A 25,254-nucleotide genomic window follows, 5' to 3' on the forward strand; every position below is an offset into this window, starting at 1 on the left:
GCTCCCACAAACTGGATTGTGGCCCCCTCACTGTTTTTCCCCAAATGTCCAATTAAAGTCAAATTCGTGGATATAACATCTTAAACATTTCTAAACAGCTATACTAATTATGAACCTTTATTGTCTTCATGTATCTTCAAGTATTTCTGATTCTGATTTTGTTGATATTACAGTGTATGGTGTGTGAGACAGCCATGCAGCCATCCTGTTCATCAGTCCTGTTTCTGCTGAGACAGTTCACTGGGGTAGAAACCAATCAGCTACATCAATAACGGTAGTGTTGCAGGGTTAATAGCGCAAAATTGAAAAATAAGCACTTAGACTAATTCACCATTAACCACAGACATACTGTGGGTATATGGTAATGATGTCATTACTTGGCTAGTAGCTGGACTGCGAGTACCAATTTATTCTTGTCCCAACTGTCTATCCAGCAAAGTAAAAGTAAAGAGTAAAAAAAAAAAGTAAAAAAAAAATAGTTAGAAAGAAAGAGGGCAAGACAGCATGTCCAAATTAAAACTATATCTTTGTCACCAGTTTGATCTAATTCTGTTGTGTTGTTATTTTTACAATATGGTGTGGTGCAATCGACATATCGGACACTGGAGGGCGCAATGATATTAGCATAATTAGAGTTTGGATCTTCACGTCACATTCCGTGGTGCCTGTGTGTCTGAGTGTGTGTGTGTGTGTGTGTGTGTGTGTGTGTGTGTGTGTGTGTGTGTGTGTGTGTGTGAGAGAGAGAGAGAGAGAGAGAGTGAGAGAGAGAGAGAGAGAGAGAGAGAGAGAGAGAGAAAGAGAGAGAAACTGAATTGAATTGAGACAGAGAGAAATAAGGTTGCAGTGTTTGTATTTAATGAAGCACCCACTTATTTGTATTTATATACATTTTTGTTCATTTTTAAATTGCAAGTCTTATTTTTAAGATTGTTCCTTTTAATTATTTTTTTTCTTTCTCATCTGTATCTGTATAGAGAATTCAAACAGCATTTCCACTGTTTAATGTACACTTTTTGTTGTTTTTATGTCACACTTGCTTTGGCAATGTAAACACCTGATTCCCAGTAAAGCCCATCTGAATTGAAATTGAATTGAAACTGAGAGGTAGGTTGGGGGTCATGCCAATAAAAGTTTTGAATTGAATTGAATTGAATTGAATTGAATTAAACTGAATTGAGAGGGCCATGGGTGAGACAATACAAAAGGAAAATGCAGTCAGCTGAAAACTTGTCTGGATGTCACTATCCTCTCTATTCAAGCAAATACAGAACGAGTAGGGGGTAAATCTCTGCCTGTCTCTCGATCTTGGTCTCTCTCAATGTATTTTAGCCAAAACCTTTGTCCGAACCGTACAGTGACCCAACACGTTGCTTTGCTCTCAGGCTGCAGATGTAGACAGAGGGGATGTGTGCCCTCCGCTCCTGCGGGGCTGACGGACTGACCAGAGCCGACATACCGCAGCTGCAGCTGGCGGTGGTCACTGAGCCAGCGGCGTCAAGTCAACAACATAAAGCTAGAACGGTACCAGAAATCACTTATTTTAACTTCAGAATAAAATCGCAAAATTACATCAATTAAGTTGAGGTCATTAACACGACTGCTGCTTGTTAGAAAAATATTGCCAAAGCAGTGTACAAAACGTCAGAAATTCAGTGTAGAACACGGCAAATACCACGATATATCCAAACGTTGATCAAATGTTAATAAATTATTAAACATGAAAACATGAACTATCATTTATAGTTAGGGTATGAATAAAAAATTCCAAAATTGAAAGCCAGTATCGGTAGACTGAATTTTGTTAAATCAATGTACAACTAACTCATTGATAAATTTAAATTTGATACTCTTTGCAGCACGTTTGTCAACTATTGCTTTATTTTGAAAGCTAAAACCGGAAGTTGTTCACATTAGTTCAGTGTAGCTTGACGGTCCGGTCGAAGAGGGAGGGTCAGCGTGGGAGGGATGCTCGCCGAAAATCTGACATGCTAGCTCCTGCTACAGCAAAGCAGCTGCCAGGCAATTACAGCAGCGACGTTTCGAGAGAGGTGGCTACCGAAACTAATCAACAGGGCCGTCCAGCACCTGAAAAAATCAATCGGGTTTATAAGTAACGGCCATCAATCAGACGCCGGTTAACCTTGGGAAGATACGCGGAAGTATAATTCAACGTCAACGGTTTTGACATATTATCGCTGACAACATGGCTGAATTTAGCATCGACCAGAATAAACTACCTGGAGTGAAAGAGGGTAATACACGTTTGCTGGTTAAAACAAGAAGCAAGCTAGCCGTCGAGCATCACAAATTCACCCAGCTAGTTGACGTTAGCAAGAATAGCCGTGTGAGCACAGGTGTTTGTTTCAGCGGTCGGTAGCTAGGATGTTGTTAGCAAAAAGGTGCTAGTGGGTGCTAGCTAATAGCACAGCAGTTTGACGGCTGGATTCAAGCAGCTGTCATTAAATACAGTGGTAGAGACATTAGGATACACGATAACTTTTCTGGAGGTGTGTGCCTGTGTGTTTTGAGGTGACTCATCCCTGAGGACAATATGTTTCTGTGCGTAAAGACGGCAGCGTGGACTCAAGGCTGACAGTGTCCAGTCAGCGAGATTTCAGTTGCCTCTTTAATTTTATCTGTCAGATTTGTCTAGACTCACTTAGCTCACTTTATCAGTAGCCTGTAAGATTTCATAGTACACTCTCCTAAGGGGATTTGGCACTAACAACAAGTTAAAGGCTGTCTCACTAACTTTAGCCTTTATCTTTAACACCAGCCAGGAACTGCCCTTTTGTTCCACACTGCTTCAAAGACATCAGGACAAAAGGCATGTGGAGAGTCGGATTTTGCATTTTGAAACGGGTTTGTATGGCGTGATGTGTTTGATGGAAAGAAAGGAGCCCATCCTGTGTGGGAAGCAGCTGCTCAGTGAGCTGCTTGTTCTGGTCTGGAAAAGAGGGACTGTGCCTGTCCACTACCTTGCTTCTCCAGCTTGTATCCCTACTGTGGTAGGAGAATAGTAAACACAACAAGTTGTCTAGATGTACTTCACTGGTGAATCAGGCTTACATAATTTAAGATGATTCAAAGAAGCAACATTTGGCATTAATAGTCAGGCTTTACAATGTGTGGGCGGGTTTCACACCTCCCCACCAGTTTGTTTACTGAATTTTTTTGGCATCTTGGTCTTGGTGTCTGCATTCATGCTAAGTGTGTTTTCATTTTTTAGCTCTGAACGATGACTGAGTGATGGTGAATAACTCAACAGGACACTTGATGCTTAATTTAATGTCGTGAAATATAGAAGCACGCACACCCACATTGTCGGGCCAGATACTCAAGATAAAAACACTTATAATGCATATGCATAATTGTATTAACCAGGGAAGAGCTCACATTTCTTTGCTAAGTAGATTAGGCATATGGCTGAAACATGGTCAGTGTTGATCATGTCTGAGGGCAGGTCTGAGGGAGTGGGGGATTTGCAGGGGTCCCACCCTCCTCCTCTTTGCGTCTATGTATCCCAGTCATTCATCCGGTCTCTCACACATCCCATGTACCCCCCACCTGCTATTGCCAAACTATCTGCACTACTCCTCAGATGGATGAACAGCCCTAAGCGCTCATCCTTGCCTCGTGCAACAGTGCTGTGTGTTTCAGTTGGAGTCCCAGGCAATCAATAACATTAGCTAATGGTTTCATTATTAGGGAACTGTCTTTAATACACACTAAACATATATGAAGTGCTGCACATTTGTTGTCTGCTAGTGATTATTAATTATATATATGGATGAAGTCATCTCTCTGAGAGCACATAAAAGGCTGTGAGCGCCTCTGTGTTTATGGAGTGTGGCTGTGGTCTGCATAATGCTTAATGAAAAGCAGGAATAGTAAGGGATTGAGTAGTAAGTCCAGTGATAAATTGTGGTGTCAGAGGATCCAAAGCAATAGTAGATTGAACCACTCAGACCAAATTATTCTATCCACCTTGCAACAATGAAGAAAAACTTCTTAGTGCAGCATGTCCAAATTGACATATGCTTGAACAGAGAGGAGTTAAATCGCTGTCAACTCTTAAAGACTGATGGAATGTAATCAGCAATTCAATCCGCTTTACTTCAGATCAGGAAAAATGGATGTTTAGAAATGTCGGCTGTTTAAGAGAGAAATTCCCCGAAAGGGCTGCACAATTTGTAGATTTTCCAATCAGTTATTGGTATATCAGTAACGTCTGCTGTAGCTGAATGCAGTTTATGTGTTGATGTGTGATGCATAAATGCAGTAAAATAATTTTTCTCCTCATAACCATAAAGGCTAATAATTGTGATCATCTAGCCAGATAATTGGTATTACCATTGTGCCCATAATTGTGCAGCTCTAGACTTTGAGCTAAGCACTGGGAGGAAAATAATAAAAGTGATGAGTTGTTGCCATAAAATGCTAGACCAAATGTGCCTCACTGACAAATACTGTTGGTCTCCCGAGATTTCTTAAAGACTTCTCAATAACAACATTCGCAGTAATGTTGTCTGCTGGTTGTGCACTTCAGTTTCATATTTGTCCATGGTGGAATATTTTGGTTTAGGCCCTGAAGTAGTATTATGCAAAACTGCAGAGGGTGGATTGAAGTGAGGACTGTTTACACTGTTAATATTGAAACTGTGGAATCAGCATGAAATATGATATTTGAGTCTACATGGTTCTCTTAGATTGACGCACTGGTAAATTATGTATTTATTTGACATTTTTGTCAGTTGAATGTACAGTAAGCGGTCTGATTTGTATACATTTATTAGTCTTCGGCATATTCATTTTTTCTCCATAAGCTCCCATGTCCTCTTTAACAATCAAGCAGAGATTATCTATCATGAAGGCATAGAAGTTTGAAATGTCCGAACTTTCTCAGAACTGTGAAGTTTCCATCTCATGAACTCAACTGTGGCCTTTTTTTTTCTAATAGCTTAGATAACCTATCAGTGTTTGATGAGTCGAGGTTACCATGTCATGGTGGACATCTTTATCCAAAGTGCAATACGGTACCATTTCTGCATTCCTTTTTAGCATGAGCAGTTAAATAATGTCATTGCCTTGCTCCACTCATTAAGCCCCAAAAGACCAGAAGCTCTAACTCAGCAATGCTGCAGTCACCCAGTGGGGATCGGCATCTTCTTTGTGTCTTTTAATGACACTCATTGGGGAAATTTTTGTTAATATTAATTATGCAGGAATAATTTATCAAGCATGCATGTTCTTTCAAAACCTCCCTGTCTTATCTGTATACAGATGCCTGTAAGACAACCACTGCCCTTTACTGTTGGTCACTTAGCAGCTGTTTTTAGGGTTAAGTGCTGTGGTTTCACCAAAATAATCATTGATGTTTTTTTGAGGGGAGAGTACTATCCATTTTCATGTCTGCTCCTGACATTTTGTCATCCAGTGTTGAGATTCTGACTTGCAAGCTCACTTCTGCAACCTTCAGATAACCACCACCTCTAAATAGGCCTTCAGCAGCAGCTTAGACTAGAGTGTGCATCACTGCTGCGTGGCCACAGTTTCACTTCATGTTTTCTCAGATGAAAATAACCCAACACCTCGAACCACAGGCGCAGGCCCGATGGGCAAATTTTGTGTTGGGGATCAGGTCTGGCCTTTTAGATACCAAGCACATCCTGTATCAGGCTTTCCATTACCTCTTTAGCACACATAAAAATAGCAATGACCTGATATGGGCACTAGGTATTGCATTCTAGAGAAATGGTTTGTGTTGTTTGTTTTTTTATTTCAGTGTCATGTACTCTTAGCACCCAGCTCACATGGGCTTACAAGACAAATCTACACATTACATTGCAATATGTGGTTAGTAGTTGTATTTCCAGGCAATTAGGGTAGTTTTTTGTTTTCACAGATAACGTGTGCCACATAGTATATACTTTTTCAGGAACACGCCTACAGTCCAGCCCTTCTGACCGTTTTAATCTAGCTGTCTTTGTGTTTCCACAGTGTGTCGAGACTTTGCAGTGCTGGAGGACCACTGCCTGGCCCACAACCTCCAGGAACAAGAAAGTAAGCAAAACTGTACTGTAGCTGTTTGATTTTCCGTGTCCCCCCATTATTTTAGGTTTCATTCACGGGAATTCTTGTTTATTTTTAACAAGGAGCTGCTGTTATTCTGTTATGTTCCTGCTTTGTTATGTTTCTATCACATGGTTAATCTGCAGTCACCTTCAACCTCCTTTTAGTTCTCAAATGGCTCCTGTCCCATCAGACCTGTATCTTTTTCTAGACAGTCTACTTACACAGATAATCCCCTGACTGTTGTCATTTTCTCTCTATCAAACCCATTATCCAGGGTTCCTACACTCTCTGAAAAGTATGAAAAAGTATGGAGTATGATTTTGATCATTTCCAGGTCCAGGTTAAGTACAGAAAAAACTATGGATAGGCTAAATATTTGCTTTTCCAGATTTTCTTGTATTTCCAGTTTTCTCAAAAACAGTTTTCAAAAAAGCATTATCCAGAACTTGCAGTATCATATGAGCAACATATTCTGATTTTGTTCACCTTTTAAGCGGCCAGCTGAATATGTGGTCCAAGTGGGCGGGGCAGGGCAATTCAAGCACCTGTTCATACTATAGCACACAAATTGACAGGGGCACTTGCTGTGCCATCCTGTCCAAGGCCACAAGATGGGAATATACAAGTTTTCTGAGAAATTGCTTACCTGTCCAAAATAAATAAATAAAAAAAAAATGGTTGGTGAAGGACCCTAAAATGGAGAAAAGATCATGGTGCAAACTATGCATGAAATCATTTGACACCTCTAACATCGGCAAGGCAGCCATCACTATTCATACAGAAGGGAAAAATCACAGTGATCTTGGAAGACAATCATCAGCACTTGATGTCTCATCATTATTTGTCCCAACCCACCAACCTGAACTTTAACAGTTGGAGTATTTACATGCATGATAAACATTTTGCTAACAGTAGTCTGAGATGTTACACAGTCTGAAAAAATCCACAGAGATGTGTGGACATGTAGGTCTGGAATCTTGAATAAAATAAAATTAAATTAAAATCTTGAATATTTAAATGTAAAATGTGCCGGGACCCCGGTTTGTGGACTGTTTCTGATAAGCCACTCCACGATATTCCTAGGGCACATTGTGCTTACTTTGCAAGAAGAACAAACTATCATTTTTTTGAAGTGCCAGAGTAGAGAAATGAACATAGTCCATTGCTCCAGTTTCCCCCTCTGGAAAATTTGTCATGGCCGACAGGGCAAACCGCAGTGTCAGTGGAAGCAGCCTGATTAAGCCTATATAAATCCTGCTTCACCCACAGACTGTGCATGGTGTGAATACTGCAGGATGCTCCAACAATAGCAGAGCGGGGTTGTGGCACACTACAGTGGACTAGTGCATCTGCTGTGTCTGGATCACATTAATGCGTGTTTACTGCAGCTATAGCGCAGAAAGGGCAGCCGAGGCTAAAAACGAGACTGGATAGAAGTTAGACAGCACAATCAGCTTAGCAAGGGTTTTTCTACGCCACCAGACACACATTTAGATGCTGTTGTTTGTGACTGTGTGTGCGTGTGTATGCGTGCACATATGAGGAACCACTTTGTGTGCACATGTTTTGCACATGAACATACTCTGTAGCTCTCAACATTCCTTTATCGTGTCTCATCTGTTGCTTTTTAGTGCTAAGTTTGTGTGTCTCTGTGTGCCTCATTAGATAAGCTATAGCTTTTATGTGAGCTTGTGTGTAATCAGGTCTGCCTCTTTTTCACATGATTTTAAAAGTGCCTTGGCGACTCTCTAAAGAACTATTGTGTTCATTAGTTCCCTTGCTGTTTTATTTTTGTTTTTTTGCAGTAAGTGCATTATGAATATTTTTTTTGTGTCTGATCCATTATTATTTTTCCTCCATTAAAAGCATCTTTTGCACAAGTGACCTTGCTAAAATACTCTCATGAACTCTTCCTGGCTCCCTGAAAGTAAGCTAAGCCCCCCTTCTGCTAGGTTAGGTTGAAAGAACAGTTTCTGTCTGGAGGAGCTGATAAACTGGAACCCAGATAAAAGAGGGGCTTCCTGTCATCAAAGACAAATATGATGTGCAGATGGCTAATGGCTGCAGCGTCACTGCTTATCTCACTCACCTGCACTTATTCACATGGAAATGATAGAAAACAACAGAAAGAGGCTGCTGCTTTTGGACTGTGTAGAGAATCAGTGGGATATTGTTCCGCTTTTGTGTTGATGTTTTTATCCAGTCTACAAAATGAAAACGTAGCACCTCAGACAAGAATTTATTTTTTTTTTTTGTTTTGTTTTTGTTTTGTTTTTTTTCTAAAGACATCAGTCTTTTACTACAATACAAGGCTGAATTATGTGCTGATCTGTGTGAGGAAGAGGGCCAGATGTCAGCCATAACCTAAGTGCACTTAGGCTCTGTTTTGGCTGTGATGGATTTTGGATGGATGGGTTTGGGCTGGCCTGTCCTTGTGTTGTCCTTAACCCTTTTAAGGCTACAGTGATCCAGTGCTGCCATAGTGATCCATGACAAAGCCTCTCCCCTTCTGCAGCCACCAGTTAGAGCTGGAAAGATGTCTGCTTTACCTCTGACCCTGGAGGTCATCAAAGAGAATGCCAGTTCACAAAGCTCACTCTCCCCTAAATGTTCAGTCTCCTTTTTTTGTGGATCACATCAACAGATGGCCATCCTTCTGCCAGTCAAGAAGGAAATATTTTAGGACATTTTCTTCTGTTTAGTGTGCTGTTTAATGTTCTTTTTTTCCGGTTTAACATCCTGAGCATGCAAAACTGAAGTATTCAAAACATTGCATGCAAAACATCTCATGGCTGCATCAACACTTGAAGGCAAAAGCAGTTTGACAATTCATTTGATCCACAAGAACCAACTAATTCTAAGGGGGAGGTGAATATAAAGAGCTTTAAACTGTTGAATATTCATGAGTGTGATAACACATTTAATTATAATGCTATTGTTGGTCAAAGATTACCTGATCAGTGGAAAAATCAATAGCAGTTGGAACGTGTGAATTCCTTAAGGTGTAAAGAAGAGGATGTTATTCTCAAGCGAGGCAACTGATGCGTCAATTATATGGGTACACCTCAAAAGTCAAGAATACAATGTCACTGCAACACAGAGTGGTTAACATCTCTTGTTAGGTGGCTGCTTATTGTGTCTTGGTAACTTTCCATTTCTCCATTGCTTCCACTGATAAAAGTATTCTCTGTTTCCATAAAAACATCCATACATGGCTCTGATGTAGTGTCTAAAGCAAGACTTTTGTCTTCCCACCCTTCATCTCCTTTTTCTCAATGATAAAGAAACCCCTCCCAAGGTTATGTTTGTTGTCCCGCCTTCTGTTTTGTTCCCTTGAGAGACAACTCAATTCCCTTGTTGAAAAACCTTGCATTGGATGAATGAGAGCCTACTTATGTCGAGTTTTGACGTCAGTTTCGTCGTTATATTTTTCTATCGCAGGATGTCATAAACTTTAACGATTGATCAGCATCATCACAAAAAAACCCCAAAAAAAACATTGTCAGCCCTTGCCTTTTATCAATTTGCCACAGCTGTGACTCACAGCGTCCTCTTTTCATTCTGCCAGTCACGAAGCAGGAACTTTATGGAGGCTCTCTCGAGCAAATTGCAAGACGTAATTTGGCCCTTTCACATGAAAGCTAGGAACGGATCGATAGCCAGGTGAAACAGAGCTGGGCAAGTGAGTGATGCCCTCCATGCTCACCAAGTGCTGGAGTGCGTCAGCAAGCAGGATTTATCACCTGTTAAGATTTTGCACGTGCCATCACACAACCTTGGAACGGCACTTCTGCTTGGAACAGTCATTTCTCAGTGACTAAGAGCCACACTGTGTTTAGCAGCAGAGATTGAAGAGTCTGTGCTGTCAACGTCCACCTTAACAACATGGCAACCTCTTAGGGAAAAACATCAAACTAGTGTGGCCCTGTAAATAAACTCCTCTCAGTGCTACTGTCGCCCATCTAATTCCTCAGCAGCTGTGTGGTCAGGCCAGCTGATCTCTTGTGGTTTGTGTGTTTACAGTCTTAAGAGCGGTGCTTGTGTGTATGTTTGTGTCTGCAGTCGAGAGCCACTTGGCGTCCAACGTCCATAAGAGCCGTTTGGTGCAGCAGGACCTGCAGGTGGCCAAGAAGCTCCAAGAGGAGGAGGATCTGAGGGCCAAGGCTCAGAGCCACAAGCAGCACCACGACCTGTGGGTGTCCCTCACATGTGCACACACACACACACACACACACACACACACACACACACATACACACACACACACACACACCCACACCCACACACACACCCACACACACACACACACCATTTATGTAATTAAATGTCTACAAAAAGCAACAGGGACAGCTAATATAATTAAATATGCACAGAGCAGTTGTGAGACCTTCATAATGCAAACCCATTACGTACTAAATATTTGTACTACAGGATTGTGATGGCTACTTTCAAACTAGAATCAATTCTACATTACTGATTACATGAATAAAACTCTAATGTAATCTGTTGGGTTTGAGAAATGCCACTGGAAAAACTTAGGTTACTTTCATACTTTGTTTGGCTCTATAGAAATCAAGAATAGATTTAAAAACTAATTTGACTTAATATTTTAAGTGTTTGGGATTATGAGTAAAGTTATATTGGTTTATAATTTCACTATTTTATACACCTGTTGCCCCTTAAATGTGTTTTAATGAAGTCATCATCAGTATATTTTGTATATGCACAATTTCATAACTTTTTGTCGTGGTATCACACTAGTGGAACATTTTAGTCGCCAACTGGGCACATACCATGGTTAGATGCTGTATAGATGGATTGAACTAAGCCATACATTCTGCCGCCGCTGCTTTAGGTCAGTGCTCTATATGGCACACAATAGACTGTGATAGAATCCTGCATAGATGCACTATGGGTAAAAATCCACCCCTCTGCACTGCAAGTGTTGCAACAAAAAAATCAGAAGTGCTGACTCACAGCTCAGTGAGAGCATTGTTCCAAAAGTCAGTTGCATACAACACACACACACACACATACACACACATAGTCATGGGACAGCACCCCCCAGGGAGAAGCCAGATGCTCCACCATCAGTGTAGGCAGCCCAGTGCCGCTTGGCATCCTGGGAACTCATGCTGTCATCTTCTCTGCCCTTGCCAATGCCACCCCACATATACTCATTCTCACGCATATGTGTACACACATACACACACACACGCATAAACACACACATACACTCACTCTCTCACACTTACAAGCCTCCTGAGTAAGTGGGATGTAGCGTCCCCTGTACCTCAGTAGCTGATGATGAAAGCATTACAAGGAGCGACTGTCTAATTATTTTTGCCAGGTTAAGACCTCTGTAACTCAGTATCAGTACCATAGATGAACTTCAAAAGGGCAGAGAAGCCACATGTTTCAGCATGGGACAGAGGACAGAGGGCTGTGAAAAAGCCCAGGCAGGTTGCCAGCCCATCACAGAGCATGACAAATGCTAAAAATTTTAGTGTTCATATAGAGAATGTAAAGAATTTCCTGCACATGATGAGCAAAAATGTGCCTGTATTCACTTTAGCAGTTTCACAGAAGGCCATACACGTGTACATGTCTAGGCACTCAATCATGATAACAGACAGAACATTCTGTCCGATATCAACATCCATATTCCAACTTGGACGATTTGTGACATTGTTATTGTTGAATTAATTACGTACATTCTATTACTTAGCCCTAAGTTGTGTATGGTAGTTTAGAGGCTATTAATTCTTATTTATCTGTCATTAACATTGAAATGTTCTCCCCCCCCACCCCACACACATACGACCATATGTGAAAACATGGACATGCGACACATACACACCTCAGTGAGCGCCAAGATAATGAGATCGCCCAGGAGATGCAAGAACAACTGGTCCGACAGGCTGAAAAACAAAGAGAACAGGAAGAGATCGATGCGGTAAGGAACAGTCACACGCGCACAAACGTGCACACACATTCAGACACTATTGGCCATTTAAGCAATCATCATCATCATCATCTATGTACAGTCATGGGTGGGTCATGCATCTTGAATCATGAGGATATTTACTTCTCTTCATGAATGGTGATGTGGCCTGTGTGGACATTTTTTTTTTTTTTTTTTACTTCATAGAGACGGGACAAAGTTGATGCTCTACACAATGTGCAGACACAGAATAAATATTATTGCAAACACCTGTTCTCAGTGCCCTCTGGAAATGTATTAACTGTTTTTTTATGATATTTGTGATGCATGGCACAGATTCAGGGGCATCAGTCAGCAGCAGTGGTTCAGTGGTTGCTGATGACGACTGTTCTGACTGTGTTTATGTGTGTGTGTTTGTTTGTAGGCCATAGCTCGTAAGCTGCAAGAGAAGGAGATGAAGGAGGAGAGGCGGAGACAGAAGCACCTGGAGGCAAACTTTGAGGATGAATACTACGAGGATCATGGAGGTGGGGAAAGCGCCACTGGCTCACTGGTTTGTGTGTGCCTGTTAGTTTGTCTGTATGTGTGCCTGTGCATGTGTCCACGAATCTGTTTGTGTACACGTGCACATGTAAGCCTGTGTGTAAGGTCATGGGACAAGATATGCCTCTGTTTGCAGGGACGTTTAAAGATCTGTGGATGTCAGTGTGCAAGTTTGTAGAGACTGTTGCTGACTTGAGGCTATGAATTAGGAATGCTATTGTAAGCACATAGCTGACCTTGAAGGGGAGGCTTAGATGTTTGCACACAGCAGTTATTCATCATTTTGCTCTCTTTAAACAGCAGACACCTTTGTAAATTGGTTTTGCAGTTCTCCTAATGGACTACAGAGTTATGTACTGTTTAAGCAAGACTAACGTCTCACATTACTTTGACGATGCACAAGAAACTCACTTCATTTAATAGAAGTAGATATCTGATTCAACCCTAAGTGGATTTCCAGTGATTTGCTGATAACTGCATATGTGTATTTGTAGTAAGATTAAGGAACAGAATTAGGCTTAGCTAGTGATGTGTTAGATGCCCACGTACAAATGTCCCCCACCCCAAGCCCTAATTGTTATGCAAGTCTGAAGTGTTTGGGAGCCAACAAAAAGCCAAAAGAGCTTTTTAAAGTCTTTCCATGAGTGCACACCACTGGCATCTTGGAAAAAAGCACTGGCTGGTGTTGATCGTGGTTATTTCATCTCTTTGTTTGTCAGCACAGAAAAATCAACAGAAGCTGACAGTGGCACAGCAATGTGGGTGCTTGCGGTGTGAATGGAGTGTGAGTTCTTGAGCTACAGGTGTTTGCAGATTAGAGAGGCCAAGTGTGCGTGTGTTTGTGTGTGTTTGGGGGGAGGGGTGGATATTTTAAAGGGTTCCTTTTAATGTCCTCTCCTGACTAATAAAAGCTCAGCTCTTTCCTCTCCAGCTGGCTTAGACCGTTGGCTCTAATCTGGCAGTTTGACTCCTGGCTCTCTTGCCCGGACTCCAGTCCATGTTGTACTTGGATTCTGGCTCCTCCAGAGGCTCGTATCAGTCCTAGATGTTGAGAAGAGAAGAAAAAGCTTTTTGACTCAGAATTAGCTTCTTAGCTACAGAGAATCACCCTCAGGGTGAAAAAAAGCTTTCTCTGCTTGGTTCTTGCTGTGTGTCTCTAACAAGCAGTTCTCTATTATTGATCATACATAAATATTAAAGAGGCGCAGCAGTAAGGTTTTTACCTTCACCACTGGGGTGTTGTTGTGTTGACCCTTGTGGTTCTTTTTATTGGCTGCTTTTAATATCAGTGACTTAGGAATTTAAGCTTATTCCACCATCATGCCATTGTCAGTTTGTCTGACTAAGAGCATCAGCTAAATGCTTAAAATATAGGGTGCAAAATAATATTGTCTGGCCTCAATAGATGTCTCCAGCTGTCAGTATGTGTGTCCTGTTGTGTCCGTACAGCGCTCAGCAAGTTGCATATTCTGTACTCAGACTATGCCACACTTCCACCCTCTTTCTCTGTGTGTTTCTGTATAGGCCTTTATGTTATGCAGCCACTCACCTATATTGTCCCTGCCATTTGTGTGTGTGAGTTTACACCTGTGGCATGAATGTGTACACAGTGGAAAAAGACTAATGTGATCCCTTTATTTACCCTGCATCCATTATTAGAGCAAGAAAAAATCACCACACTTGCTAACCAAACAGATCTTATGCAGTGTACAAGATGGCTGTGATGCACAGCCTAGCACATGTCTCTAATTTTGAGATTTAGTCTCACCCACAAACAGTATGTTAGTCTGCAAAGAGATATTCTTCATCACAGCTTGCATTTTAAATCTGCAACCCATTGTAGCTTCTAAATCCCTCTTATGCACACACATACACACACACACTCACATTCACACTTCTGTGTTATTGGTGGTGTAGCTTTTCCTTAGGCCGTGTAATTGGCTGCTCCTCACAGGAAATGAGGGGGTGCTGGCTGTCGTGTTTGTCTTAATCCAGCGGATCACAGTCACACACAAATCAGTGTGGGGGCAGAGCCTATCCCGCTCAGCAGAGAAACAACTGGAAAAGATAGAAAGAGTGGGAAACATGGAAAGGGGTATTTACAAGGCAGATGGGACAGAAGGTTGGAAACAATTTACATCTTATTGACTGTGGCCATCTACTGTTTTTAATCAAGCCCCCCTTTGCTTAGTCTCATATGGGCTGCTCAATAGGAAGAACTTTACTCTGAAGTTAGCAGGGAGCAGCTTCAGCTCATGTTTCCCAGTTGTTCTGAATAGGTGCTAGACTGGCTGTCTTTGGGATCTACCTCTCTTTTCAAAAGTTTGAAAGTCAAGGAAGTTCCCCTTGTTGATGAGACGTTAAACAACTGGTTAGATAACTGGCATTCCATTGAGCTGACTCTAAGCTCAAAGAGCACTGCCCCGCTCACTGTGTGCTTCCGTCACATGCTTTTGTACTCATTTGTTTTCATTCAAACACTTGCCAGTCATAGGCCAGCTCACAGCAGGATGCTTTACTTGGAAATGCAACGGCTCACCTTCAGATAACCTCACATGTGCACAGCTTTATTAGTTTTATTTTTTTGTTTGTATCATTGACCGTGCCCTGGCTGTAAAGCAGTATTTGCTTGCTTGCTAAGTGCTAGTGTTCCAGCTATTCATTTTCAACTATGTCCATCAAATATCACATACTAACGAGTCTGAAGTGTTTGGAGACTATCCAGTAATTAGCACTGCAGTACAGTCCACAGTGCTCTCTTTCATTTGGCTCCAAACACTTCATGTTTTGACCTCACTTTGGCTTGTATTAACTATGTTTACAAGAATGTTGTTATAATGTTTTTGAGGATGTCTATTTAATTTCAGACATTAAAGTATATCTATCAATCTGTGGTGTATAAGGGACGTTTTGGGGCCAACATGGGTGCCACTGATATCTACTCTTTATGTGCATGGTGTTTGTTTGATGCTCATTACCCAGCATCCTCCTTGGAGATGCTGTAACTAACCCCATGCTTACTAACCAGATAAGCTCACCTCATCCCTTTCTGTGTTATTGTTCATGTCTCCGTTATCTCATCAACCAATGCACCATCACCATTACCTCCACGGCATCCCTCCATCATCTCTCCTCATCTTCTCCCTGCTCAGCTGCAAGACAGCCCCTTGACTTGGACAAAAGCAGACGTTACCACTCTAGTTCCCCAGGCCGACACAATGCGCACACTCGAGGCAGCTCAAGTCGGGATTATTCCCCTGATTATAGCTCATCAGAGCCCAAAAGGAGTAGGTACCCAAGACAGGACCCTGCAGCACCCCACAGCCACTCCAGATACCCAGAGCACTACCTAGTGGCAGAAGGAGGGCATAGCAGGCATGCAGATCCATACCCAGAACACTTGGTGCCCTCCAGAGGCAAGCATGGGGACAGATACCCGGACTATCAGCCCCCTGAGATCAGCAGAACCAGGGGCCAAAAGGGAGAGTATGGAGAGAGGGTGGTGAGGAGGAAGGAGAGACCAGCCAGACCACCCCCACCACACAGCCCCATAGAGAGAGACAAGGCCTTGGATCGGGAGAGAGACAACAAACAAAGAGACAGAGAGAGGAACAGACATCAAGATCGAGAGAGGGGCAGGGAGCAGGAATGGGACAGAGATCCAGGAAAGGACCATAGAAGAGACAGGGAGCGGGAGAGAGAAGGGGTCAGAGACAGGGAGAGATCAAGAGACAGAGCACTGAGCGGGGACAGACACAGAGAGACAGACAGACAAAGGCATAAAGACAGAGACAAACACCGAGCAAGAACCAGAAGCAGAGAGAGAGGGCTTGAAGAGCACTTGGAGCCTGTGTTGGGCCACAGCAGAGACTGGCTGAGGGAGGACAGGGTGTCCTGGGAACAGGAAGATGATGATAATGAGATGGAGAGAAGGGGCAGGCAGCGTGTCCACTCCGGCCTGGGGGAGGTGTTTGAGGAGCACAGGAACGACGATGTGAGAGGGGAGACGAGGGAGTTGTGGGACCCTTGGCAAAGGGAGGGCCCTGGCAGGGAACGCAGTCATACTCACCCCATCAAAGAGACAGGTACCGCCGTGACTCCACCTCTGGGCTCCGTTGGTTTTGTTTGTGATGTGGTGGGGTTTTTTGGGTTTGCTTTCTTCACCGGGGCTTCAGGTGATGGGTTGACACCCCTAACCCCTATAATCACTAATGAAGAGACTCATGTTCCTCTCCACCTCCTCTTCTCCACACTTCTGCTGATCTTAAATCTTGGTCACAATGATGGTAAAGAGAATGATGGCAATTTCACTGCTGATGACTAACTATGATTCACATTTTAATGGTTCTGCCAGATATTTGAATGTTTGAATGTGTTGCTGTTGCAGTGTTGGGCGATTTGCTTTTTCTTATGTTGCTGACCTAGTTACATTGAACAAGGACATAACACAGCTTGTTCAGATTAATAACGCTGTGATGTGCTGTGATTTTCTAGTAGAATAGCTCCATGACACATGATGACTTAACCACTCGCTATGTACTGTATGGCATTCATGAAGGGCTTCAGGGTTGTTAGACTGGTTCTGTTTCAATTGTAGGGCCTTGTCCCAAAGCTGTCGCAGACATTAAACAAACACTGATGACAAAAACCAGTGGAGAGGCACTGCAGCCCTTTTGGGTGCCTTGGGTGGTTAATCATACCATCACAATACCTATCTTTAATGGAGTGTGGTGCCATCCCCAGGTCGTATCGTGCATCGTGGGGGTGGAACAGTAGTTGCAGGAAGTGAGTATGGGCTGAGTGAGGCCACCCAGGGCCTGACGAGACTGGACCTCCGTGAGCAGGAGCTCAGAGACATGGAAGTGGCCAGGAGAATGCAGGAAGAGGAGATCAAGGTGAGACAAAAAACGATGCATACAGTTTATTTGCACATGTAAAACATGAAAGCAGAGTTTTGTTCAAGGTTAAAAAAAAAAAAAAAGAAAGTTAGAGAAACTACCTAGAACATGGAATGATTAAAAAAAATCTATATGACAACAGTACAAGTGCAGTGGATAATAGGATACATGGCAAATTTAATGGTGCATAAGTCTAACACAACTCTTTCCCCATTAAGCTGCTGACTAATGCTAAGAGAATTGAATATGAAAAATATTGCAGGAATTAGTCTTCTGCGTCAAAAGAAAGATAAGACAATAATTTAAAAAAATCAAACAATATAGATATTAAAACCATAAAACAACTGCAGCACAACAGCACTACAGTGAAATATTATCCCTGGCATTTTAGTAAATCCCAATACACCAGTACTCAGTTTTGTGTAGAATGTAGTTGTTGGCCTTCATACAAAGAAAACATATAAGCACATCTCCAGTTTAGATGATGGTGTTCAGTTTAAGTCCATGTTCACTTTGTATTTGTATGTGTATTTGTATTAATACATGTCACAGTTATACTGTATATAGAGATGCCTTGTCTGAAGCTCTTTTTTTTTCCAAGCTTTAACATGTGGAGCCGATGAAAGAAACAATGGAATAGCATGATGTGGAGTAGCGACTTCCAAGCACTAAATGCCTTTGAAGCCATAGATGTGACAGAAGTGTGTTGAACCAACTTTGTCCCAGTCACTTCCCATGTTATATAATGCAAGTGGGAACATACTGTTCCACATGGGGAAAATGTGACTCGTGATTATTTTTTGGTTTCAGGCAAGTAAGATGGACAAGCGTGCAGCTCAAGTGGCGCAGGATGAGGTGAGTGGGCGCCAAGTATGGAAACTTTTTCATCTCATTCTCTCCGTCCTCCACTTTTTATACTTTCATCTCCTACATTAAACCAATTATGACACAGAAGCTTGGTTCCAGTTTTATAGTTATATATCCCTAAATACACACAACCATGCCCCAACCATGACAGTCTTGCTGTCTCATGATTTTGTGTGGCGATGTAAGGCATAATTTTGCAATTGCCATGGTGATTATTAAAAGCTTTTTTTAAATAGGTGTATTGCTGTGAAAGTGATGTCTTCAAATATGTTCTTGATTGAGGAGAAATGTGGTTATCATACAGTAGTTAAAATACATAGTGTATAAGGGACGCAAACATGGCAACAAATGAAGTTGATGTGTGGCACTTTAACACGGTGTACATTATACAACCGCTGCAGTTATAGCTGCTGTCTTGCTGTGGCAGGAAATCGCTCGGCTGCTTATGGAACAAGAAAAGAAGGAGTTCAGGAGGAAAGAGAGGGAGCGGGAGAAAGAGAAGGAGAGGGAGAGGCTGGCCATGGAGAGGATGGCGATGGAAAGGAGGCGGCAAGAGGGAGACAGGGTGATTTTTCTGAAACCATTCACATTTTTTAAATTCACTTTGTGGTTTGGAGCAAACAATTTTTCCAGCCTGTGATTTTCATCTGTCATTTTACTCACATTTCCACCATGGTACAAGAAGCATGGTTTTATGCTTGCATAATAGAGTGAACAGATCAGCGTTTAAACAGCTTTCCTCTGCTGGTTTCCAGCCAAACTCAGAGGAGGTTGTCCGACCCAGGTCACGAGATGAGCATGAATACCAGAAGCAGAAGAACCACAACAAGCCTTCCAGGTACAGCACTCATTGCTACTCATTGTGCCTTTGCTACAAAGCGATTACAAATTTTTGCATGAGTCAAAGCTTTCAGGAGCAGTAGCATTCTCATGAATTTACTTTGTCTTTGTCTCCCTGCCTGTCACCTTCCCTGTCTCAGGCCTCCTCAGCCTCGTACACACGACTACGAGAATGTGAACTCCAGCTCTGGCTACGGCTACTCAGACAACCCTTTCTCCCCCCGCGCTCCCTCCAGGCCTGAGGCTGCTTATAAAGGCATGTCAATGCCCAGAGCTTTAGGCTTTACTCACGGCTAATTTACAGTTTAATTACATTAGAATGTGCACCAGTATTAAAGCAATATGAACATTTAGTAACACATAAGAGTATATTCTGACAGGTTCACCGGGAGCGCCACTGTACAACAAGTTACAAACATGACTCAAAGAGTGTCACGTAAGGAAGGGGTGGTCTGATGTTTTTACAGCTGAACGCTGACTTTTCAAACAATTACTGTTTAAATGGGAAAATGGATCTGGTGATCCTGATGACCTGATATGACAACAGTTATGAAGAATCAGCAGTCAGGGTTCAAATAAATAGGCTTCCTGCTGGAGTCATGTCTAAAATGTGTTCATATTTAAGTAAGAACTATGTAATAGGTGAAAAACAGAAGATTTGTGTTGTACAGAGGAGCTCCCAGTGAACCCGAGTCACAGCATGTAGACTTGTATTGAGCTCAATGTGTGACTAAACTTCCATATTGCTTTAAAGAGCGGGTATTGGTGCCTTGATATGATACTGGAGACTGTCCTGAAAGCAGGACTGTCCTGAGTATCTTGCCAGTGCTCTGGAATGGAAGTGGTGATTGTGGTAAAGCTAGAATTCCAAGCAGATAAGAGGATGCAGTTGGATTTTATTTCCTCTCACAGTCCAGACAACACAATTGCAATAAGTGAATGATCATGTTCCGATAGAGTCCTAGTGCTAAAGGAACACTGAACGTTTACTTACAAAGTTTCTTATCTGCCTCACACTTGCTTGCAAGTGAGACAGCTGAGCAACTGAGACTCAACACTGCCCTCACCATTTCTGTAGGGCCAGTTACAGTTATTTGATGGTGAAATGTATCATCTCTGTGGCTCAAGGGATGCTTGACTAAGAGTTAAATCATCAAATCAGCTATTCATGCTAACATAGGGGTGAGCATGGTGTTGTCCATGTCAAGGGATCCACACTATGTAGGTTACACACTTTGAATCTGAAGTACGTCTCATGCGAGATATACATTATTTAAAACATATTTAAAGAAAAATATATGAGTAGTCTTGTGATATAAAAAGTGTTCTGTGATCCATTGAGGTAATGTGTGACATACACTACTCACAAAAAGTTAGGGATATTCGGCTTTCGAGTGAAATTTCAGGATGAACCTAAAATGCATTATAACCTTTACAGGTGAACTTAATGTGACCTTCTGTAAACTTTTGAATGCACATATCCAACTGTTCAGTGTTTCAGTACTTTTTGCACAAGTTGCTGTTCTCTAACAAGGAGTTTAACAGCAAAATTCACATCAGGTGTTTGATGCTTCAGCTCATCGAGGTCGTATCATTAGGGAATGGCTGCTGGAGACTGGGGCACCTCAAATGGAGTGGCCTGCATTTTCTCAGACCTGAATCCCATAGAAAACCTATGGGATCAGCTGAGTCGCCGTGTAGAGGCTCGGAGCTCTGTACCCCAGAACCTCAATGTCCTGAGGGCCGCCCTTCAAGAAGAGTGGGATGCCATGCCTCAGCAGACAATAAGTCGACTTGTGAACAGTATGAGACGTCGTTGTCAAGCTGTAATTGATGCTCAAGGGCACATGACAAGTTATTGACACTGACATTTTTTGTTGTGGTATATCCACCACTGTTGTTGGCTTTTGTTTCAAGAAATTGTTTGAGATGAGGAAATCACCAGTGTATACTTCTACTTAAATGCCCTACTTTCATGATATAATATCACTGTAGCGTGAACTTTTTATATTTTCCATAAATTTCACCCAAAAGCCAAATATCCCTAACTTTTTGTGAGTAGTGTATATGAATATGGTAATTTAGCATATATCCAGTATAAAAAAACGTTTACATCAGTTGTTCTGAACATCCCCTGTTGGATTTTCCCCAGGAAAAAAAAACCCTGTGGTGTACAGGAATTCATGAAGTCATGTTTTGTTTATCAAAGCCCTTACAGTGAGAATGTGTGTTTCAAATAAACAGGACTAGTTAGTTAATATCAGTAGTGATAGCCACCGTGACTGGACAGACAAGGATGGAGAGCCATATAGACAGAAACAGCAAATCCAAGGGAAATGACATCATAGTGATTTCTGGGTGTGGTTCAAAAATACCATTGCAATGGCTTAGCACCAAAGATGATGCCAAAAAAAAAAAAAAAAAAAAAAAAAATCAACAAAAGGGTGGATTACAGTTTTAATGTGTGCTATGGCAGACATGCAGTGTGATGTATCAAACTGCTGATACCAGCTCTCTCTCTCTCTCTCTCTCTCCCCCCCCCCCATCTTTTTCAGGTGCCTATTACAGGCAGTGACTCAGGCTCCCTGTGTTGTCCAGGCAATCTGTCAGTTCTCCTTTGTCACCTTTTTCATTCATCTTTTTTTCTTTCTCCAACCATTCACACTCTGTTGACCAAGAAGCTTGGGACAATCTAATGAGTTGGCAATGGGATTTTTCTAACACCCTCCAGAGTTTAGTAGAAAGTTGGTGTCTTCGAGTGCTGGAAATATGCTCCTCTCTCCCTCCTTTTTTTTTTTTTTTTTTTTAAATCAATCATATACATGTGATTACTGGCTCAACTGGCTCAACACCAAGACAAGCCAAAAGAGCGGCCTTGTGACATGAACTCCCATGGTTCTTAGCTGTTGAATTAGAGCAACCGGATCCTCTTTTGCTGTGGTCATCATGTGCTGATGTTCCGTCCCATCTCGGGGAACCGTGCCATCACAAGGGCTTGAAGCCTCTGCTGGATATAACCATGCAAACTCAGTTTCCTCATCTCTTCACCGTGGGATGTGCCTGTGTTTGATCCAACATGGCTGCTACAGTGTCTTAGACAAGAGTCGGCAGCTGCTTTGTACTCCCCAGCTGCAGTTCTGTCCACCTGTCGTGCTGTGCAACAAGGCTTTACAAGCCCCGTCCATGTGCCACACTGCATACGACTCCTTTTGAGGGAACGTTTCTATCGTTTTATTCATAGAAAACAAACAAAAATCAAAACAAAACTATATCAAGATGCTGGGTGTTTTGGCTTACATGTTTACCACTCTTTCTAAATCCAGAGGAGATGGTGCTTTGTGATGATCCATGGACATGTAGCTGGCTTTAGATCATGTCTTCTTCTGCTTGTGACGGGCATTTTTTGACCTCATCGCCCTCATAATGAGAATAAGCACAAGCAGAGGGATGAGGGACGCTCTGTGTATGACTCTGTGTTTCTATGTGCATGCTTACTGAAATTGTACAACTTTGTACATGCATTTCTGTTCTCTATCAAATTATCTGGCTCCCTCCTTATATTCAACAAGGGCTAAAGTTGCACAAACAGCCAGTAACCTTCTCTTTGTGAATGAACAAAATATGTGCTAACCAATATCCTGCTGGAAACTGAATCACTTTTCTGCCTGTGTTTGATATCGGCTTGGTCATTTACAGACCAAAACTAATAGGCCATTATGTTTTAAGCCCTTCAAAGAATGGAGCGGTACCGAAATGCATGTACATTGCCGGTCTGTGTCAAACTTTAATTCATGCTTGTGCTGATGGCACAGACCTAGTGTGATTGAACATTTGCTAGTGTTGGATTATTTAAGTGTAAATAATGTCTGAATTTCTACTTGTGCTCCCAAATGTTTTTTCATCATTGTGGAAACTACAGGATTCTGTCTTCAGTCCCCTACTTCCTGGCTCATACTAATTATATCAAGAGATTTGTCCAGAAAGGGAGCTTTTTATTTTGTTATAGTTTATTTTTATACAATATTTTGTGGGACTTTCCTCAGCTTGTTTGCTTGATTTCCATTCCCTGAGTTTTCCTGCTCTGTTGCTTCCACCCCTTTTTATTTTGTCTCAGAGGCAAGCGTTGCTTCCTGCTCGCAGTAAAAACAAACATTTCCACAATAGAAATGCATCTAAATGCAGCTGAAAAAACTCTTGTAATTCTGCACAAAGGGACCTATTTTAGCATGTTTCTTCACTGCTCCATGACCAGTTATTTTCTGTTCATATTGAATAAGGATGGTGGGCAGTGGCAAACAGAGAGCACAGTTGAGGTTTGAGTTTACTGACGCTTTTATGATGTATCATATCTACAAAAGGATTTAGTATCCCACTTCCAAGTTCTCAAGTTGTAATACATGGCAGCATAACTATAAAGTAACTTTGATCATGATTCCCTTTCTGATTCAGAGAACGTTTGCCTCATCTTTTGTATTTTTCTCCCCCATGAGTCTTTATCCAAGTGTGATGTTTGTATTGCTGTAGGCAAAGTTGGAGGAGTATTTTTGTCAGGTGTTTCTACATCTGTAATATGCTGATTGTTGTTGACAGAATGGGATTTGTGCCATATGTGTACTTTTTTGTTTCCTGGGACTTGAAGATGGGGAAATCTCAGCTTTTTAAGTTGATATGGTTGTAGCAGAGGTACCACACCCCACTGAGGTGGCGCTTTTACTAGATTGTTTTACAAGAGTACCACCTTGTGGACATGTAGATGATTGAACAGAAAAAAAAAATGCACACAAATGATCCAATCAGGATGTTTATTCAAGCGTGTATTTGTGGATATTGTGCATCAGTCATTATCTTGACTTTGAGTGCAATCCAAACTGATAATTGAGTTTCAGCTTTCCTTTAACCCAGGGCTTGTATGCAATCTACCAATCATTACTCAACACATGTATGTGTTGGCACTGTAACTGACTTTTTTTTAAACTGAAATGAAATCAATGAATTGCTTTTACCTTTAGCATCTTCAAATGTAATAAACTATATCAGTATTTCCAATGCTTCTGAATGTTGTTCATTCATGAAATCATCATTAGTTCCATCAAACACATGGAGCTACCCTGTGCATTTCACTGACAACCATATGAAAATCACTAAGAAAAGAAAGGTCTTAGCCTCAAATAGGCCCGAAAAAATATGGAGAGGGAATTTTTTTTAGCCATGTTACTTATTAGACATATTACTGCTCCCATTACCAGAATGGCAGTAAACCACAGAGGTGACAAACTGTGTGGTAGAACGGGTTTAAATCAGCCCAACAGGGAAATAAGTGGCCACAGCAGGCAAGAAATGACACTTTACTGTATGTGTTGTTTTCAGCTCCTTTCTGAAGAAGTGCTTCCAGGTATCGGCCCAGCGTGAATCTGTAAATACAATCAACCATTATTAACAACAAGCCCTGTTCACATCAGCTATTATGATATGAATAGCAGGTAAAGACGGATGTTATTTATTTGACATTAATGAAGTTTCTCTTTCCTCTAAGGTCTATCTGGTGTTGTGTATGCCGTTTTATTGGAAAGAACTGCTTAAATGGAAAGGAAACTATTAGTAAGACTTGTGTTGACCTGCTTTTTCATATCAATGGCTGCTCTGAAAATCTCTGACCCTTTACTGCATCATTTATCGGTAGTTACCAGGCTCCATATCCACGTTACACATTAAATGTACCATGAATCAGCGATGCCACACAAAAAGGAAACCTGTTTGAAGAAACCTGTTTCAACTATGTTTCGGCCACCTGCTGTTTGCATATTCAAACTACCTTGACTTATACAAGCACTGACGGATTTATAGAGTTACGAGAAGCTGCTGAAAAACTGCCATTTTGTGCGGTCATTTTTACAAACTGCAACAGCTATATCATGATATTGTGCACAAGTTTGCCTTAGCCTTTTCACTGAGCAATAGTCACCTTGTAAGAAGTACATTCTGTGATTTTGTTACATAATGCATACAGTGAATGACTGGGAGCCTGCAGTATGTGTAAGCATTTTTAATAAACCGCTGCTCTGCTCTCAGGGAAAGTACAAGGTTACA

General features: G+C 41.7%; 1 protein-coding gene across 2 annotated transcripts; it reads left to right on the forward strand.

The window, feature by feature from the left end:
• Window positions 1-1,955: 1,955 nt before the first annotated feature.
• On the forward strand, window positions 1,956-24,215 carry ccdc50a (coiled-coil domain containing 50a). 2 transcript variants are annotated; one of them, XM_030050478.1, is made up of 12 exons: window positions 1,956-2,252; window positions 6,001-6,063; window positions 10,138-10,267; window positions 11,941-12,031; window positions 12,444-12,546; window positions 15,715-16,647; window positions 17,306-17,457; window positions 18,271-18,315; window positions 18,755-18,892; window positions 19,083-19,165; window positions 19,308-19,423; window positions 21,723-24,215. In XM_030050478.1, the coding sequence occupies exons 1-12, from the start codon at window positions 2,204-2,206 to the stop codon at window positions 21,740-21,742; spliced, it is 1,923 nt and encodes a 640-aa protein (XP_029906338.1). In that variant the 5' UTR covers window positions 1,956-2,203; the 3' UTR covers window positions 21,743-24,215. The 2 variants fall into 2 exon arrangements, with proteins under 2 accessions (XP_029906338.1, XP_029906339.1); XM_030050479.1 differs by lacking the exon at window positions 15,715-16,647 and having other exon boundaries at window positions 1,959-2,252.
• The last annotated feature ends 1,039 nt before the right edge of the window (window positions 24,216-25,254 follow it).

Source organism: Myripristis murdjan, chromosome 4 (genome assembly GCF_902150065.1).
Source record: "Myripristis murdjan chromosome 4, fMyrMur1.1, whole genome shotgun sequence".
NCBI lineage: Eukaryota > Metazoa > Chordata > Actinopteri > Holocentriformes > Holocentridae > Myripristis > Myripristis murdjan.

What these genes read in the sequence shown, in the direction of transcription:
- ccdc50a (XM_030050478.1), top strand. Translation starts at nt 2,204, where the DNA reads ATGGCTGAATTTAGCATCGACCAGAATAAACTACCTGGAGTGAAAGAG. An exon ending in CACAAGCAGCACCACGACCT is followed by an intron (nt 10,268 to 11,940) that starts GTGGGTGTCCCT and finishes TACACACCTCAG; the next exon opens with TGAGCGCCAAGATAATGAGA. An exon ending in GGCGGCAAGAGGGAGACAGG is followed by an intron (nt 18,893 to 19,082) that starts GTGATTTTTCTG and finishes GCTGGTTTCCAG; the next exon opens with CCAAACTCAGAGGAGGTTGT.